At 37.2% G+C, this 18,291-nt stretch overlaps 1 protein-coding gene and 1 long non-coding RNA gene across 2 annotated transcripts in view; one reads left to right on the top strand and one right to left on the bottom strand.

Annotated features, from left to right (window-relative positions):
- LOC118182499 (uncharacterized) overlaps positions 1–18,275 on the bottom strand; it is a 32,066-nt gene extending 13,791 nt beyond the window's left edge. The window contains exons 1-3 of the mRNA XM_035351862.2: positions 18,143–18,275; positions 17,596–17,806; positions 8,484–8,523 (exon numbers count right to left, since the gene is read on the bottom strand). Of these exons, the coding sequence (XP_035207753.1) occupies positions 8,484–8,523; positions 17,596–17,781 (226 nt within the window). The 5' untranslated portion in view covers positions 17,782–17,806; positions 18,143–18,275. The remainder of the gene's footprint in view (positions 1–8,483; positions 8,524–17,595; positions 17,807–18,142) is intronic.
- LOC118182515 (uncharacterized) overlaps positions 1–18,291 on the top strand; it is a 118,716-nt gene that overhangs the window by 65,874 nt on the left and 34,551 nt on the right. The gene's annotated exons all lie outside the window — the stretch shown is intronic.

Raw genomic sequence — 18,291 nt, 5'->3', positions numbered from 1 at the left:
AGTATCCAGAAATTATTCTAAAGCTCTCCGTTACTCTCAAAATTTTTCATAGCATAAAAATCACATTGCTAAACTTTCCCTCTGGCATCTTTTATAAAGATTATATACCAATAAAAGTAAAAAATGCTGATAAACTCCCATTCTTTGCCCCTCTAATGATATGAAGAAGAACTTGGAGAGACTGTCACACAATCAGAGGTACCCAAGCCAGGAACCAGTGGTCCATTTGACCGCTCTCTAGGCAATTTAAGCAGACAATTCAACACTTAGAGATTTAAAAGGAGTGGCAATAAACCGATCTTAAAGTGCTGGCACTACAATGATAAACGCCAAGTACAAAGCAACTGCAGAACATCCCAAGACACAGAAGACACAGCCACAGACCACCTCCAGCAAGTAGAAGGAAACGGATGTTATTAGATATACAAAAGCCCCATTTTATAGCGCTTTAGCTATCTGCAATAAGTGGCGGAAATAATAGAGTATTTATCATGGGACATATAAATGGAGTTCCTTGCAATATGATCATCGATACAGGAGTCAATGTTATCACCATCCGAAAAGATCTGCCGCCCTGCGTTACCCTCCAGACTGCGTCTGGTGATCAATTAAACATTGATGGAAAGCAAAACTTTAACATCACGCTTGGAAGTGCCGACAACTATCACACGGCATATGTAGCATATATTACATACACCTGAATACTCGGATTACGTTTTTTCAGGAAATACAAATTTTCCTTGGACTTTTAGGATAATGAAGTGCATTCTGTCTCTAAGGGAATAACCCTGTTTGGAATTAAAGATGAAGACGTTAAATCCGTGCACCAAATTATATCTCAATACGATATCACAGTACCACCAAAAACGGAAATTTTACTACTTGTGTCCATAACTGAAAACAGAAATTTCCAGTACGGTATAATAGAATATCCTAGGAAATGTAACGCCTCGCGAGGAGTACCAGCAGCCTCGGTGCTAGTACTGTAGTACGACTTATCGAAGATAATTATCCCGGTAAGAGTTGTCAATGTTAGTGATAAAGCGAAAATTATTACGAAAGCTAAAGCAATTGTACCATGTACTACAGTGAACAGCGTTAAACGAAACAGTAATCCTCCAGAATTCGAGTCTTCGGAGAGCCTAAAGTCGCAGTTATTGCAGAATGTACAAGTAGGATCAAGGATCATTCAAGACGTCTACCGATTGCTAAAGAGGAAGAGGTGAGAAACCTTCTAAAGGATATGAAACAAGCGAAGTTATCGAGCCTTTAGCAGGTCTGTTCAACTAGATTTTCCGTTGATAATAGCCAAATGAATGACATCTCCAAGAACGACAGCTCCATCCCCAATGGACGACATTCTGGATACTCTTTCAGGATACGCAAGTGGTTTCAGAAGTTTTATCTAAGCACTAGTTATCGGGAGATTAAGATATACCCTGAAGACCAAGGAAAGACGGCATTCACACTAGACAAGGCCATTGGAAGTTAAAGGTTATGTCATTTGGATTATGCAACATTCGACCACCTTACGAAGACCGTGCTCAGAGGTCTTTCCTACGAAGCCTTTCTGATATACCTAAACGACATCATCATCGCAAGAAAAAATTTCGAAGAACAGTTTGAAAACATTAGGAAGGTGCTTCCTAAATTAAAGGAAACCAATCTAAAATCATGCCAAATGTAAATTCGTCAGACAGGAAGTGACTTACCTCGGACATGTCTTCTCTATCGAAGGTCTGTGCATGGATCCAGAAAACGTTCCAACAGTTAAAGACTGGAGACACCCCAAAAATTTTCATCAGCTGAGAAGTTTCCTGGGGCGTTTCATTGTGAAGGACTTTTCTTCCATCGCAAGACCCTTTCTTAAGACCTTAGAGATCAAGCAAAAGTTCTTGTGGACAAAAGAATGTGAGGTTGCATTTAACAAACTGAAGAAGGCTTTAATATCTGCTCCAATTTTGAAATATCCTCAGGTGGACAAACTATTTATTCTTGACAAAGATGCGAGCAATGTGTATCGGTGCTGTTTTGTCCTAAGAAATTAACGGTGAAGAAAGTGTAAGAACATACTGGAGCATGTGTTTAATCTAAACCGGACAGGAATTACTGTGTCACAAGAAAAGAGTTGTTCGCCATAGTCAAAGCCATAGAATATCCCCACCACTATCTTCTACGGCAGAAAATTCCTACTCCGCACAGAACATGCATCGTTGACCTGACTAATAAATTTCAAGAATCCCGAAGGCCAAATAGCCAGACGGATACAGAGACTCCAGGATTATAACATAACTAATTATCTTAGGAAACGATCCTCACTCTGAAATGCCAAAACCCTGTCAAGAAGATCCTGACCAGAAAGCTACCGATATTGTTTCAAGTTCGAAGCAAATTACGAGCTGGTTCATCCGGTCGCACATCAAATTACAGCATCAAGATTGTCTAACCCATACCTATGGAGAGACGAAGAAATTAGGAAAGACCATTCCGAAGACAGCCACATTTAAAACCACAATTGAATGAAATGTTCAAATAGGAAACCTACCTGGCAGGACATTTTGACCTATAGTCCTAAGACAGAACAACGGGCTCTCTGCGACTCTTTCCGTATTCAAAACGGAGTCTTGTACCGGAAAATCGAATCGTATGATAGAAAGGGATTCCGATGCCAGCTGATAATTCCAAACAATTTATTTCTTCACCATTTAGATCCTTTGTCCCGGAAGTGCTTTAAGAACTATATAGCAGTCCTACAGCTCTACCCGACGAGACGGCTCCTGACCTAAGCTGTCCTGTAGGACAACGAACAGGATGATGCCATCCCACGGAAGGAAGAAACCACTATCAGCGTACCACAGCGAAGGGCCTGGTGGCGGATCAGATGTGGTAAATTGAATGATAATCATAAGAAAATTAAAGTTTTTGTTATGAAGACTGTTGTGCCTTGTGCAGTACAATCGTACCTTCGTACGATTAGAAAACGAAAAATGATTTGGGATGAAAAGTCTTGAAAGGAAAATGTAAAAAGCACTGATATGAAAGTTAGGCATGGTTATTGGAAATTGGACTTTGAGATTTAAAGAACTAGCATATACACCTCAACCAAAGAGCACATAATTTGTGAATAAACATATTTTGAAAAAAGTTTCAAAAAGAAACTAATAGTAAAGAGAAGCTATTTTAACATATCTAGCAAAGTTACAGAACTCTGATGTTAAAAATTAGAATAATAATAATAATAAAAATAATTTTAAAAAACGTAAAGTACAATGCTATTGTTAAACAGTTAAAAAGAAAAACAAATTGACCATTAAAGAGAAGAATAGACTCTACATCTGGCTATGGGGAACAGTAAGTGTTGAAAAGCTGCAGTGTGAAATTATTTTGTCTAGTTGGCTGAGGCTTGTTTTATATTTTATTAAATTATTGAACACTGTGGACAAAATTGTTCGGATGGAGCTTTTAGAACATCTTGCGCATGAAGAATACAATTGAAAACGATATGATCGGGATCTGCACTATTTCCACACTCAACAAAGATTATCTGAGTTTAATCCAAAGCGATGAAGGTAGCTCTTGAAAGGTGGTGTAGTGGTGTATTTAATTATGGCAAAACACACTAGGGCTATCTGCCTAAGGGGAGGGATACCTTTCGTGGAGGACTTTCTAAGGGAAACTGGCTCGTATACACGTTACACATGGGGAAAACCACGTAAACACCCATGCAGCCAGCCCGTTCGCGGGATTCGAACCTCGGACCGAACTACCAGTGTTCAGCGACATTACCGCTCGGCCGCTGGTGGGCTAACTCTTGAAAGGGCCATGTCCTGTGGCAAATCAGGTAACTGAGGAAGAGATTGAATATAATTTTGATGAGACTTTAAGGAATAAATTTATATGTTCTTCGACCAGTTGTGCCAGGAATCGATTCTTGTTGCCACGTTTTCAAAAGAATTTTCCATGTAAATTTTTTAACATAAGAAGAAGGAAGAGGATAAACATAGACAGCAGGACGTTCTACTGCTTGAGCTGCCGCTTTGGCTTAGAATTATTTTGAAACAAGCAGAGACCACTTCCTGTTCCTGAAGACATTTGTGAACCAACCATCTGTGTAAATTTGAAAATCAGAATTCAAGGGATATGATGTTTTAATAAAGACGTTTTGTTGAAGATCGAACGAGGCTGGATGACAAGCATCGTTAGATTGTTGAAGTTCATAGTCGTCTGGGTGAAAGTGATGATTCCATAATTCTTGGGGCTTTTGAAGTCGAAGTACATTGGCTATTGTTGCTTCTCGCTGTACCAGGAGTGCAAGTGGAGGAAGAATCTGAAGAACAGCTGTTGAAGTAGTACGATAAGCTTTTCTAATTATTAAAAGATATGGCCGTTGTAGAGCATTAAGGCGTTTAATTGCACCCTTGGTAATTACAATTTCACTCAGAAGCTAAGAAGTACCTCAGCCGATCTGCGTTTGAATTTAGATCCTGTTTATACATATAATGTACTGTTTCAAGGGTTGATAGATGCACAAACCACTCTTTTCAGCACACAGCAGCAAATATTTTTTTAGCCAGTGGAAACCAATGAATAAAACGATTAAAGCGTCGCAAAGGAGAATGGTGAGAATTCTAGAAACAATATCAGGATACGGAAGGAAATTTTAATGGAAATGTGTAGCTTTGAAAATAAAGAGGGAAGAGTGCAAGACTTCCTGATCGCGATGCCCTGTCGATATAATTCTAGCCGTCAAGCAGAAATTTTCCCTGAATACGATCCGACAACAGCGTGAGAATAAACATAAGACTCCTCTATACTAATTCACAGTAGTGATTCTCCGCGCTTGTTATATTGTCTGATAAGTGTACGGGTGCTCTGCAGTAGAAAAAACTAGCGTGGCACAGGCCCGAGATGAGTGATTTAGCTTTTTTAGGGAACGAAAAATTAACCCTCATAAATTTATTGCATTTCCTGGAAAATAAGCCTTTGACATGTGGGTGGGTGGGTGGGGGCTTTTTTTTTTTTTTTTTTTTTTTTTTTTTTTTAAAGTTTAAACCTCTGTCCAAAGTTTGTGTCCGAGGGGAAGACAGGCTTGCATTCAGAAGTTAGAATCGACTTTTAAGGCCTATTAATTATTAAAATAAAATTTGTTTGTTGAAATTGTGGTTGACTTACATAAAAGAAGTATCGCAGCCATTTTATTTAGGGCTCCGGGGCGCTCCTGCTAAAATTATGATTCATCTCAAAAACTGAGAAGTATCGGAGCCGGGCTCCCCTGGTCTCCGGCGCAATTTAAGCTCTGGCTTGAGGGAGTAAATATTCTGGGAAAGAAGGGTGGATTATATTCAATGCAGCAGCACTTCCAACCTGAATGAATTCGTGAAATTAGGAGTTAGATGTTTTCTCGCTCTGTAGTCATTTGAAGCCGTGATTTTGAAGTGAAAATCTAAGGCTTTAGTAAATCGCATTTGCTTTAGTTGGAATATAGTTGATCTAGTGCTCCTTTTAATAATAAATTTAGCTCCCGCGAAAAGAAACAAACACTATGGTGTTTTCAAATGCAAAGCCATTCGTTTTGCGAAAGAAATTGGCAATCGTGCTGCAGCAAGAATGCTTGGTGTTGGTGAAAGACGGAACGGATTATTTATGGACCAAAATAACAATGATGGTGAAGCTGTAACAAAATTCGATGATACGCCTAAAAAATATAATGGAAGACGAACATGACGAACTCTTCATGTTATCCAATAATGAAAATGTTTAATTTCATAAGGTGTGTCATTTCTTTTAAATAAGGAGCACTCTGGTGCATAAGTTTTTCGTTATTTGTAAGCTATTATTTTAATATCCGGCGTATAACGCGTACCCGTAAATTTCGGTCCTATTTTTTGTATGAAAAGGGCGCGTTATACGCCGGAATATACGGTATATATACTCATTCAGAAAAACAATGTAATGATATCAAACATTAATGAGGTGAGTATTAATATATACAATATTCAGAATAATAATATATAATGATTTTAAAGTACAGATCCAAAATTCTTTCGCGACACCAAGGTTTTGTTTAGTCCAGAGTATCATCAGCCGAAAATGGTAGAGATCATCACTCTATAGTGAGATCAAAATATGCCTTTACATTACTTTATTATTTTACATCAGTGTCTAGATAAGTGACCGTTAATAAGTATAGATTTAAAAGAGATAAAAATAAATCCCACAGCAGTTTAGGGTCAGAAACGCAATCCTAACGAGATAGGGGAATATTAGGAGCTATCGCAAGAAAACCATCGAAAGTCACGAGGTATTAGGATGGAAAATATGAATATATCGGGATCGCAAATCGATATTTAAAGACCATAAACTTGAAATAATTCATGACCTTCCCGATAATGAAGTTGTCCGAAGTTTTCTAGCTACGTGCCTGTTCTCATCATCTACACTTTTGCAACGTGCAAAAGTGGCTGTTCTGGCAACGCTGTTCGCCAGAACCGTAGTTAGGATGTAGCGTTTGTCATTTCAAATTCCGATGAATTTGTTATTTCAAGTTCCGATTAACGCGTAAATGGCGGACATGCACATTGTGTATGATGAAGTTCACTGCAACGAAAGAGCTGCGGCACGGTTGTATGCCGAACAGTATCCGAATAGACGTGCACCAAATTACCAAATGTTTGCGAATTTGCACCTTAACCTATGTGAATACGGGATATTATGCAAAAGCAAGCATGATACAGGGTGGCCACGAATGACACGTACACCTGTCTTAAAAGAGAAGTATTGCGTCGAGTGGAAGCAGCTCCAGGTCCAAGCACACGAACCATTACCCATGATACTGCAGCATCTCAATGCGTGAAATTTGCGCGCTGGTACTTGGACAAATGCAACCAGAATTCGGTATTTCCATCCAGCATTCTTTTCACGAATGAAGCCTTTTTCTGTCGTGAAGGGGTCTTCAATCAACATAATATTCACGTGTGGAACCACAACAACCCACGAACCCACATGCTGCTCAATGACGGTTTTCTGGCAGATATTATTGATGATTACGTAACTGGGCCAGTTGGTTCTACCAGTTGGTCGAAAGTATCGCATTTTTATGGAGGAAGTACTGCCACAATTACTCGATAATATTCCTACGTCTGTTCGGCTTGCATTGTGGTCCCAACACAATAGGGCTGCAGCTCATTTTGGCCGTGTCGTATGGGATAACTTGAATAATACGTTTGCACAGCAGTGGACTGAGCGTGGAAGAACCGCCCCATGTCCACAACGATCATGTAATTCCTCTAGCCTGTATTTCTTCTTGTGATGAACCCTGAAAGCCATGGCTTACGTTGAATGTAACACCTCGACGCAAAATCTCCGTGGCAGCTGCAGACGTCCGCGACATGGTGAGTATTTTTGAAAAGGTTTGAGAGTCCATGCGTTGCCATTGTGAAGCTTACATAATGATGAATGATTAGAACTTTGAGCGCGTGTTGAGGAATGAAAGTATACACGTATTGTAAATTTTCGTTGAATAATGAGTTTTTCCACCCATTATTAGCTTGTCATTCCTGCATCTTCGTTTATCCTCCAGCTGATCAGAGGTAGTAGGGAAAAAGAAAATGTTGGAATTCATCAGGATCGCAAATAATGACATAAAACTAAGTCCAGACTTTGCTGTTGATGGGTCTGCGTCGAGTATGCTTCCATTTACACCACGATGGAAAGAAGGAAGAAAATACCTTGTAGCATAAGGAAACCTTATAGCATAACCTTATACTATATATGGAATCTCAATGTTTTTGAAATGGCATATCTCCATGGCTACTCCGCATATCCGTTGGTATCCGCGTATATTTCGAAACGTTCCAGATTTCATGCGATGTACACGTTACGAAACTTCGTACAACTTCATTATCTGGAAAGTTATGACTTATTTTAAGTTTACGGTCTTTAAATTTCAATTTGCGATCACGATGTATTCATATTTTCTATACTAATACCTTCACTGTTGGTTGCCGACGGTTTTCATGCTACAGACCTTAACAACTATGATTACATTTCTGGTGCATTACTGTGGAATTGCGTGTAATCTAGGTGTTTCCTACCTACTCCTTAGAATTTTATTCTTCTAATTTTGAATTCTCCTGTACTCAAAGATTAATGGAAAGGCAGTTATTCTATATTGGCCTATTGTTTTTTAACTGCTCTGTGAATCATTTCTTATTCATAATAAGTGCCCATTTTTTTTCTAAAATAACAGACGAAACAAATGATATGGCATTATATATCAATTCTCTTTCTACGAAAGACTAAAATATCATCTCTTAATTAATTTCGTATGCATCTTTCAAATTTAAAAAAATGGCCCGATACTTAGATATTTTAATTTACATTTTTTATTCATATTCAAATAAAATGTAGCTAATAAATCGTTTAGTAATATTAAAGGAACGGGGGATAAAAATATTAAAATATCCTATAATTTAAAAGCTTACCATTTGTTTCACATCGACAGTCATGACTATAATTTTCATCCTATTACAAGAAAAAGAAAACTTATATGCTTTCCTAAAATGACGAATCATAGAATAATATTGAAACAACTATATGCTCTTCATTCTTAAAATTTCCCAGTATCCAGAACAATGTTCTTTTCCTATAAATAGTCTATTTTGTTTTATAATTTGTTTCAATCCCCCTCACATAGAAATTTAAGAAAAAAAAAATCTTATGTGTACACCACATGACTTCCTTGTACAGAATATTAAATTATATGCATTTTTTCTTGCATTTAATTTAAACTTATTGGATTGAATAAAATCTACTTCGTCGATAGCGTCATAAACCACAATAAAATAAATGCTCTCTTTAAAATATTTGTTTACCATACTATGCTATACTATTTTGTTACTATATTTATTTACCATAGTGACAATCTGGAGCTACGCTAAGTTCTCTTAACAGCATTACATTTCATTCATTATATAACTCAGAATGCACAAAATTTACATCATCTGAAGAATTATCTAATAGTTGTCACATGTTCTATTCAAATATTATAATAAATCTAAAACGCTGTATAAAAAAAATTAAACAAAAAAAAAAAAAAAAAAAAAAAAAAAAGAAAGAAAAGAAAAAAGAAAAGAAAAGAAAGGAAGAAACAGTTTATCACAGACGATTCAGTATTTCTCAATCAAGTAATTCATTCCTCACTTCTCTACAAGATAATAAAAATACATAAAATAAATAAAAAAAATACATAAATAAATAAAAAATACATCTAAAATACATAAAAACTCAAAATATCTATATTATATTAAAAATTACGTAAAGTACGTAAAGTAAATCTTAAACACTTATTTCCTCGAATAAATTCCAGAATGGATTAAGCATGATTTAATTCGCAATAAACTAGCGTCTACATCCCAAAACGGCAGCCTATGAGATAGGCGATTCTATTATTTTCATCGGGGAGTAGGGAATTTAGAATGGTTTTCTGAGGAACGCCAGCGGCAGTGCGCGATGTTTGCTTACATTAGGAAGTTCAGAAAATTGCAAAGGTGGATTGCCTTAGTTTCTGCGGTTACTTTCAGGGAAATATTAGGCAGTTTTTTTGGTTTGTTGATAGATGGCAAATAGATAATTTACCTTTATAAATCCGCGTTTATCTATTTAAACTTCAGAAGATTTAAGATGAAGTGAATATATTTAACACAACAGAACCAAGCTTAAGACTTGTAAATCTTTTAAAAAAACAATACATCGATAATTAAAAATATTATTTATAGTTCATCACTAAAAACTTTTTATAAATGCATAGTTATCATATAATTAACAACTCATCCATGCATTATTTCATTATTTATTATAATTAAAAGAGAAGATATTTTTTACAGTAATGTTTAAAAATTTGCTGTTGTCTTTTAAAAGATTTACATGTCTTAAGATTGCGTTCTGTTGTGTTAAATATATTCTCTTCATCTTAAATCTTCTGAAGTTTAAATAGATAAAAGCGGATTATAAAGGAAAATTTTCTACTTCCCTCTATCAGCAAACCGAAAAAACTGCCTAATATTTCCCTGTAAGTAACCGTAGAAACTAAGGCAATCCAGTTTAGCAATTTTTTGAGCTTCCAAATGTAAGCAAACATATAGTCCACTGCCGTTGCATTCCTCAGAAAACCATTCTAACTCCCCTACTCCCCGATGAAAATAATAGAATTGCCTCTCTCATAGGCTGCCGTTTTGGGATGTAGACGCTAGTTTCGCAATAATAAATGAATACGTTATCTTTGTTGTTGCGAAACTTAGTCTCTCTAGACAGGCAACTATTCTGCTGTTTCAAATGTAAACAAGCATGTCCGCCATGTTATTTAAAAATTAGGCTTAACCGCACTTAAACAGCTTTTAAATTGTTGATAATTCTACAAATATTGCTCACAGATTTACTAAAGGCTTAAAAACCTTAAACGGAAGATAAGAATAACATAATTCAAACATTTTTAAAGCAAAAAATGCACAATTTACAAACATATTAGAGTAAAGAAACTGAGATCACTGAGCTGGGTAACACAGTGGATATATATATAAATATATTTATATACGTTTGGTGCGGCCGATTGCAACCAAAATACGAGGTGCACATCTACATGTTATAGCAGTCCTATATACAAAATTTCAACGTTCTGAGGCTACTCGTTTTTGAGTTATGCGAGATACGTACGTACATACGTTCGTACAGACGCGACGAAAAATTCTCTTCAGAATTCATTTTAAAGCAGCTTTATATATTTTTTTTTTTTTGGAGGAAAAGAGTCTTTTATTCGGTCTTTACGTACAGATGTCACGCAAAAACATCGTTAAATTGCATCCGATAGTGGTCAAAATGGATATTTGCGTTGAAATATGATGCCTGAAACTTTTCGCGATTACAATACTTCCTTTTTACTTCGTACAAGGAAGTGGCAAAAATGCGTAATTTTTTAGCATTTAAATTAATATACATATATATTTAAATTAATATAATTAAAGTTTAAGTTTCAAACCGCTATAAAAAAAAGAACCACTCATGAAAATGACGTCAAATTTGAAAGGAATGTTATTGAAGAAGGCGGAAAGAGTATGGCAGAAGAAAAAATTTAGTTTCAAAAGTTAGCAACAGATGGCGCTGCAAGCGAAAGAAGACTTAAATTAAAATGTTAGTTAAATTTCAGTGTTATAAAGCCACCAAGTACCAGGCTGTTCCTCATTTCGCGTCTCAGACGTTCACCATGGGTGTTTCACTGCAGGACCGCGCTCTGCTGGTAAAGCTGTATTACAAGAATGATGATTGTCAAGAGTAGCTCTGCAAAAATTCAGGACACTGAAGGGTATAAAAGAAGGCGTTGGTCCAATGAGTGTCGTAGGTCTAAAGAAAATGATGCAAAAATTCGAAACGACAAGTTCGTTTGATATGCAATCTGGTAGAGGGAGAAAACGAGTGCATTCGACGGTAGTTGAAGAAGTGGCCACAGCATTACAGGAGGGGTCGGCCGGTGGTGTGCAACCGTGCAGTGCACGAGGAATTGTCCGAACATTGGACAGGCCTATGAGCACAGTGCTGAAAATTGTGCGAAACATTCTGCAATGCTATCCGTACAAAATTGGCCATGTGCAGGAGTTGCTTCCGTCTGACCTGACAGCTAGGGAGACGTTTGCGTTAGAATTCCTGGCTCGCATGGAAGTGGATAATGAATGGCCGTGGAAAATTTTGTGGACAGATGAAGCCCATTTCCATCTGACAGGATACGTGAATACCCAGAATTGTCGAATATGGGCAACAGAAAATCCACTGGCAACGCACCCCGTACCACTTCTTCCTGAAAGGGTCACGGTATGGTGTGGCTTTACGGCATCATTCATCCTACAACCATATTTTTTCGAGCAAACGGGTGCTTCCGGTCCTGTTCCCGCAACCGTCACTGGTCAGAGGTATGCGTCTCTTTTGTGCAACCACGTGATTCCAGGTCTGCAACAGCATGGATGTGTGGATGAAATCATTTTTATGCAAGATGGCGCTCCTCCGCACATTGCACATCCCGTGAAACAGCTGCTGAGGCGCCATTTCGGAAATGCTCGAATTATCAGCCGTCATTTCCGTACATCCTGGCCATCCCGATCGCCTGATCTTACTCCGTGTGATTTCTGGCTGTGGGAGTATCTGAAGGATGTTGTGTTCCGTGCTCCAATTGAAAATTTAGCGGAATTAAAGGCACGCATTTCGCAACACATTCTGAACATCACCCCGGAGACACTGCGATCCGTTGTGGAACATGCTGTTTGTCACTTTCAACTTGTTGCACACAACGGTGGACACCATATTGAACATGTTTTGCGCCAGTCTCGCGACAGTTCCGAACTTCTTTGATGAATGGTTCTTATGCGGTATGTCGCCGCAAAACTCTTGAAACCGATTTGTCCCTTTCGATGTGATATGTACAGTCATGCAAATAAAATTATTCAACAATTCTAATTTGTCAATGCGTTTTAATGTGTAACTTCCACCTTAGCCATTGTTTTACGAATCATTTCTCGTTTCTCGTCGTGATTCTGCCGCTTACAGCGCCATCTGTTGCTAACTTTTGAAACTAAAATTTTTCTTCTGCCATATGCTTTCCGCCTTTTTCAATAACATTCCTTTCAAATTTCACATCATTTTCATCAGTGGTTCTTTTTTTATAGCGTTTTGAAACTTGAACTTTAATTATAATCACCCTGTATATATATATATATATTTCAGGGATAAATCACATTTATTATATATTATAGATAGAGCAAGCAACTTTATAGCGAGGCTATTAATAATATCTTGGATAAAATTAAACAACAGTGATGAACAAATATCTAATTTATAAGGTTCGAAGTGATTCGGGTAGCCATATCAAGTACCCTCTGCCCAATAACCGGTTTTCACGTGTATCATAAGACGCTGTTTTTGATAGTGGAATCATCTTTGCTAAGAAATTCCGTGCCTTTGCTGCAGTTGCCTATAACTACATGGTGTTAAGAACGTTGAGGATGGATCATCGAATGGCATCACATCATCTTCTGGGTGCATTTATCACGATGGACGAATTCGAGTCATTGGTGATGTAGTGCCATAAAAGTCCTATTCTTGATATTGTGATATATGGTGGCAGATAATTACACACTAGTATTTGCTTCTTTCGCGTATCAGCAAGATTATGATTAACAAGCAAAGATATTGGATTCTTGTGATGGTAGCTTATCTTTAAGTTATACATGCAGTAATTTACTAAATGGAGCAATGTGTGATTACATATTTACCAAACAGAGCAATGTGTGATTACATACTTCACGCAAAATCTAACAATACAGTGAAACCTCGGCTCATGAATTTATTCGCTATTGAAACTTGAAATGTCGAAATGTGCGTAACCGAAATATGATCAATGTAAATGTAATCAATCAAATGTAATGGGAATCAGTGTAAAGTGGATTAATTCTTCGTGGACCACAGATGATTGCTTAGTTAAACTTTGTGCTCAAGTTCCATAACACGAAAGCAGTAGAAATTGGTAAATATAAAACAAAAAGTTTAACACAATATCAAACAGATAAGACAAACGAAAACTTAAAATTTAATTTTACTGAACGTATGAAGGAGACGAGTAGCATAAGAGGAAAATGATGAAGATGTTATTATTTGGATGTTCTAAAGACAGTAATTTCGATGAAAACATCAGGTAATGTCTTAAGAACGCATCTTCTTTTATCTTTTCTTTGTCTTTCTAAGCATCACTCGACTCTGCTTGAGATTCATTTGGCTTCTGTTTCATTCAAAACCACAGATTACAAAAACTTTTTTAGAGTTCAAAACGCTTAAAGTTTCTGTCTGCAATCCAGTCTCGCCTTAATTTCCTCCATGCGGAATTCGTCATCTACTGCTAGATTTTGTTATGAGAGTTAACGGAAAACATTAAAATGATGTTTCCAGAAGTCCCTGAACATATATTGTGTGGCGTAAGGTTCAAAATATCTTTGAAAATCATATGTTGTGGACTTTAGTGTTCGTAACTCGTGACAACGTTCGTCATCCTAGGCGTTTTTTGTTCAGATATTTAATTTTTGTAAACCGAATTGTTAGTAAATTAAGATGCTCGTGATCCGAGGTTCCACTATACTTACAGATAGGCACGATGTGCTACTGTTTACCATGGTCTGGACATTCACCAGCTTTGCCGTCAAATTGGGCACATTCAATATATGATCGCACAGTGATTAGCCCGCCATACAGGAACTACACTGACTACCAATAATATTTGGAAACCTGTGATAAAAAAGAAAAACTAACTTTATTCAAAATCAATAGTTGGTAGAGCCTCCAAGAGAGGTAATTATAGCGTGGACCCTCCGGGGCATACTTTCCACAAGTCTTTGTATGACAGCTAGTGGTATTTTCTTCCACTCGGCTTGGAGAAGACATAGAAGTTCCTTCACCGATTTTGCACGGGTAGTGCACCCCTGAATTCGGCAATGCAATTCGTCCCAGAGATTCTCGATAGGGTTCAGGTCTGGACTCTGGGCAGGCCAGTCCATTCGATGAATTCCATTGGCCCCATACCAAGCCTTGGTTAACGTCGAAACATGACAACTGGCATTGTCGTCCTGAAAGTAACAGAGGTCCAACCCGTAAAACTGCCACAACGTAGGAAGCACATTGTCATCCAAAATAGTGCAGTAGGCATCGGAGTTGAGCTTACCATGAATGGGGACCAAGGGTCCCAGCCCATACCAGGAGAAACAACCCCAGACCGTAATTCCACCTCCGCCGAACTTGACTGTTGGCACAATGCATTCTGACAGGAGACGTTCTCCAGATAGGCGCCAGACCCAGACCCAGACCCTACCATCCGGTAAAGGGTGAACCTTGATTCGCCACTCCAAAGAACCCGTTTCCACTGATCTCTACGGTCCAATTTCAATGTGCTTTGCACCACATTAACCGAGCAGCGCGGTGTGACTTTGTGATCAGAGGCTTATGGGTAGCAGCACGACCATGAAAACCAAGCAGATGTGCTGCCTTAAGGATGGTATTCATTGAAACAATACTCCCGGATGCTTGTTGAAACTCCTCGCGGATGAGGGCCATCGGTTGGGTGTGGTTCTTCCGAATTTCTCTGGACAGCACTCGTTGGTCTCTATCTCCCAGTTTTGTTGGTCTCTCCGACTCGGGGAACATTCCGACAACCACCGCTCACCTTCCACTTCTTAATCACATAGGCCACTGTCGATTTTGGGTACTTCAGATTGCTAGATATGTCCCTTAAGGATAGGCCACATTTGTGATACCTGATAATTATACCTTTCTCGAAATCAGAGAGCTCCGAACTGCGAGGTATGTTGCATGCTACTAAAGCCGATGCTGTTTCCTACACGATATATACCGGCGGAGTCCGGGACGTACCTTAGGACCACAGATTTCGTCATTTGCATAGGTGTCCAAATACTTATTGGTAGTCAGTGTATTTAACTCGAGAGGCGACTGCAAATTCCTGAATGTTCGTATCCTGGAAATGGCATGGATATTTGTAAGTATATTTGTATACTGGCTGCGCGACAAGGGGACACTCAAAATCCGTGGTGAGCCGAAAGTCCCCTTGAAAGGTTGGCTGTAGAAAAAGAAGGGTGAAAGGCTATCGGATTTATTCTCCTTCGGAATTGTTATCTGGGGAAGCATAGCAGTTAAGGTTCTAGGGAAAAGCCCACAGGAATATGCTCACAGGTATAAATGCTCACAGGAAAAAAGTCCACACTGAAATATGCCCATATAAGAAAAAAGTTCACATGGAAAAATACTCACTTAGAAATATACTCACACGGAAAAAAGCTCACACAGAAGTATGCTCACATGGAAATAAGCTCACTGATAAATAATTCACATAAAAATATCCTTACATTAATGAATCAATAATTAATCGATTTGAAGATCGTACACCTACTTGAATTTTCTAAAAAAAATTATTTAAATTACCAAAACATCTGTGGTATATATTTCAAAAACTTTATAACTTATGTATAGGCTCAGTTGCTATATAAGATTAACAAATAGGCCGTTTTGAATTAAGAAAAGGAGAGGAGAAAGTGCATATGAATTATATAGTGAAAAATTATTACAATTTTAATTGTCAAAACCGCCCCAACGCCTCGTTTATTTTCTACCTAGTTCTTTCCCCTCCACGTTAGTGTATGGCTCATTGGTTTCGCGAGTTGTTAAAAGACATGTCAATCATTCTTTGAAGCAAATAAAGGAGAAATACGGAAAGCTATTGACGTTCACAGGTGCAATACGGCCCTAAGGTGAAACTGCACACAATGGATGAAACCGCAGGGGGAAAGGAAAACTATTCCAAGACAAATTCGTAAACACGGGCGTTTTCGATGTTTGTTGAAAACAGATTTGGTCGTCTCTCGATGCGAAAGAGTTAAAGTGATTCGTTCAGTCGATCTTCATAAAACTTGGAAAAATGGTTCTTTTATATATGATTGGCTTAAGTCCAAGATGCTTGGCAACTTAACTCTTTACTTGGCGACACGTTTTTATCATTTGGCAGTTTCTATATTTCGACCTGGCGACATTATTTCAGTTTAAAAAATTCATTATTACATTTAATCGACTTTTGATTACAAAATGCGATGTATTTTCCATTTTTCTGAATGCAAATGGGCAGGATCACGGAAATTCGATAACAATATACGAATAACATTAACCGAGATCACATTAAGTGCCGCGGTGCTTTAACCCTCACCATTGGCGAGGCTCGCGCCAGACCGTGAAAAGAGAAGACCATGACATTTGAAAAACATGACGGACCTTTCCATCAACTGTTGCTGTCGGAAAGGTTATCTGGATATTTTAAAGTTTCTTCCGAAATATAACTTACTATATTGCTTAATTAAGTAACACAGCAGACAGAAAATAGGTGGCCAGACTCACCCACATACACATCATATTACGTGAAGTAACAACAAGGGTATGGGTTAATGCACATTTCAGCCAACGTCGCTTACTAAAGCACTCACTTCTTGATAAATATGGCTAAATAAATAATAAATTTATGAATATGGCTTAATAAATATGTCTTCTTTTGCCCTTTTCTTTCTGGAATCGCACTTTTTAACGTTAGCGTTTATTCTTCAGCGTTTCGTATAAGAAGAGGCAAAACATAATCCAGGAAATTTTTATTTTAGAACCCGTGAATTTGAAAATTGTGAGATTTTTAGGTAGTCTTCTGTTATCGGGACCGGATTCCGAAATGTATGTATGAAAACACATGTGTATGTATATATGTGCATATGGTGTGTTTGTGTGTGTATACACAGATGCATATGCAGGTACATATAAAGTATATATACATGCATATATAAACGCTTACATTCATACATACATACATTTCTGAATCCGGTCCCCTGATAGCAGAACACTACCGATTTTTTTTTTTTTTTTTTTTGCTTACTTATTAGATTAAAACCCATATAAATGGCCATTAGAGTTTGCAAAAATATACTTTTTATTAACAACAGTTAAAAAAAAACGATATTAACGTACCGTCATTTCCATATCTGTATTTTCGTTTTCTTTATTTGATGTTGTAACATTCACATTGCCATAGTTTCCATCGTAAATATCGAACGATGGTAACGCAGTAATCATTTCATTAATAGCAGTGTCAAAACAGCCGAGACCAGAAAAATCATTTTGCTCCATTGCATCCTTTACTACTTCCCGAGGCATATTTTTAACTTTTGGTTTAAGTTTTCTAAGGGACGAAGAAATTAGGAATACATATATTAAGCGTCATACTAAGGTTAAGATTTTAAAAATATAATTGTTACAATTATTAATAATCATTTTTAAAACTTTCATATTTTTATATTATATATTTAGTCAGAAATAAGCTATTTTTTGAAAAATGATAAAGAATTTTATCATTTACTTAAAAAATTACAGAAAGTAATCGAGAATCTAATATAGAAATGTGTCATTCAATATGAGAAATCAATATTAAGCAAACTCTTGTTCATTCATTATCACCATATATTGCAAATTAAAGAAATATTTCCATTAACTTCTAAAGTGCAGAAACTATTCCTACCTTATCTCTGAACTTTTTTATTAGTAGAATAGATGAATCATATGAATATTTATGATGGAGAGCAAATACAGATTTTAATTTGCGTTGCCAGTTAACCATAACAGACTTATCCATTTTTGTAAAAACATATGCAAATGAGTCTTTCTTCT

Source organism: Stegodyphus dumicola, chromosome 10 (assembly GCF_044657685.1).
Source record: "Stegodyphus dumicola isolate Sdum_Otavi_A_Nest chromosome 10, ASM4465768v1".
In the NCBI taxonomy this organism is placed as follows: Eukaryota; Metazoa; Arthropoda; class Arachnida; order Araneae; family Eresidae; genus Stegodyphus; species Stegodyphus dumicola.
This window is presented reverse-complemented; position numbering and strand designations above follow the sequence as displayed.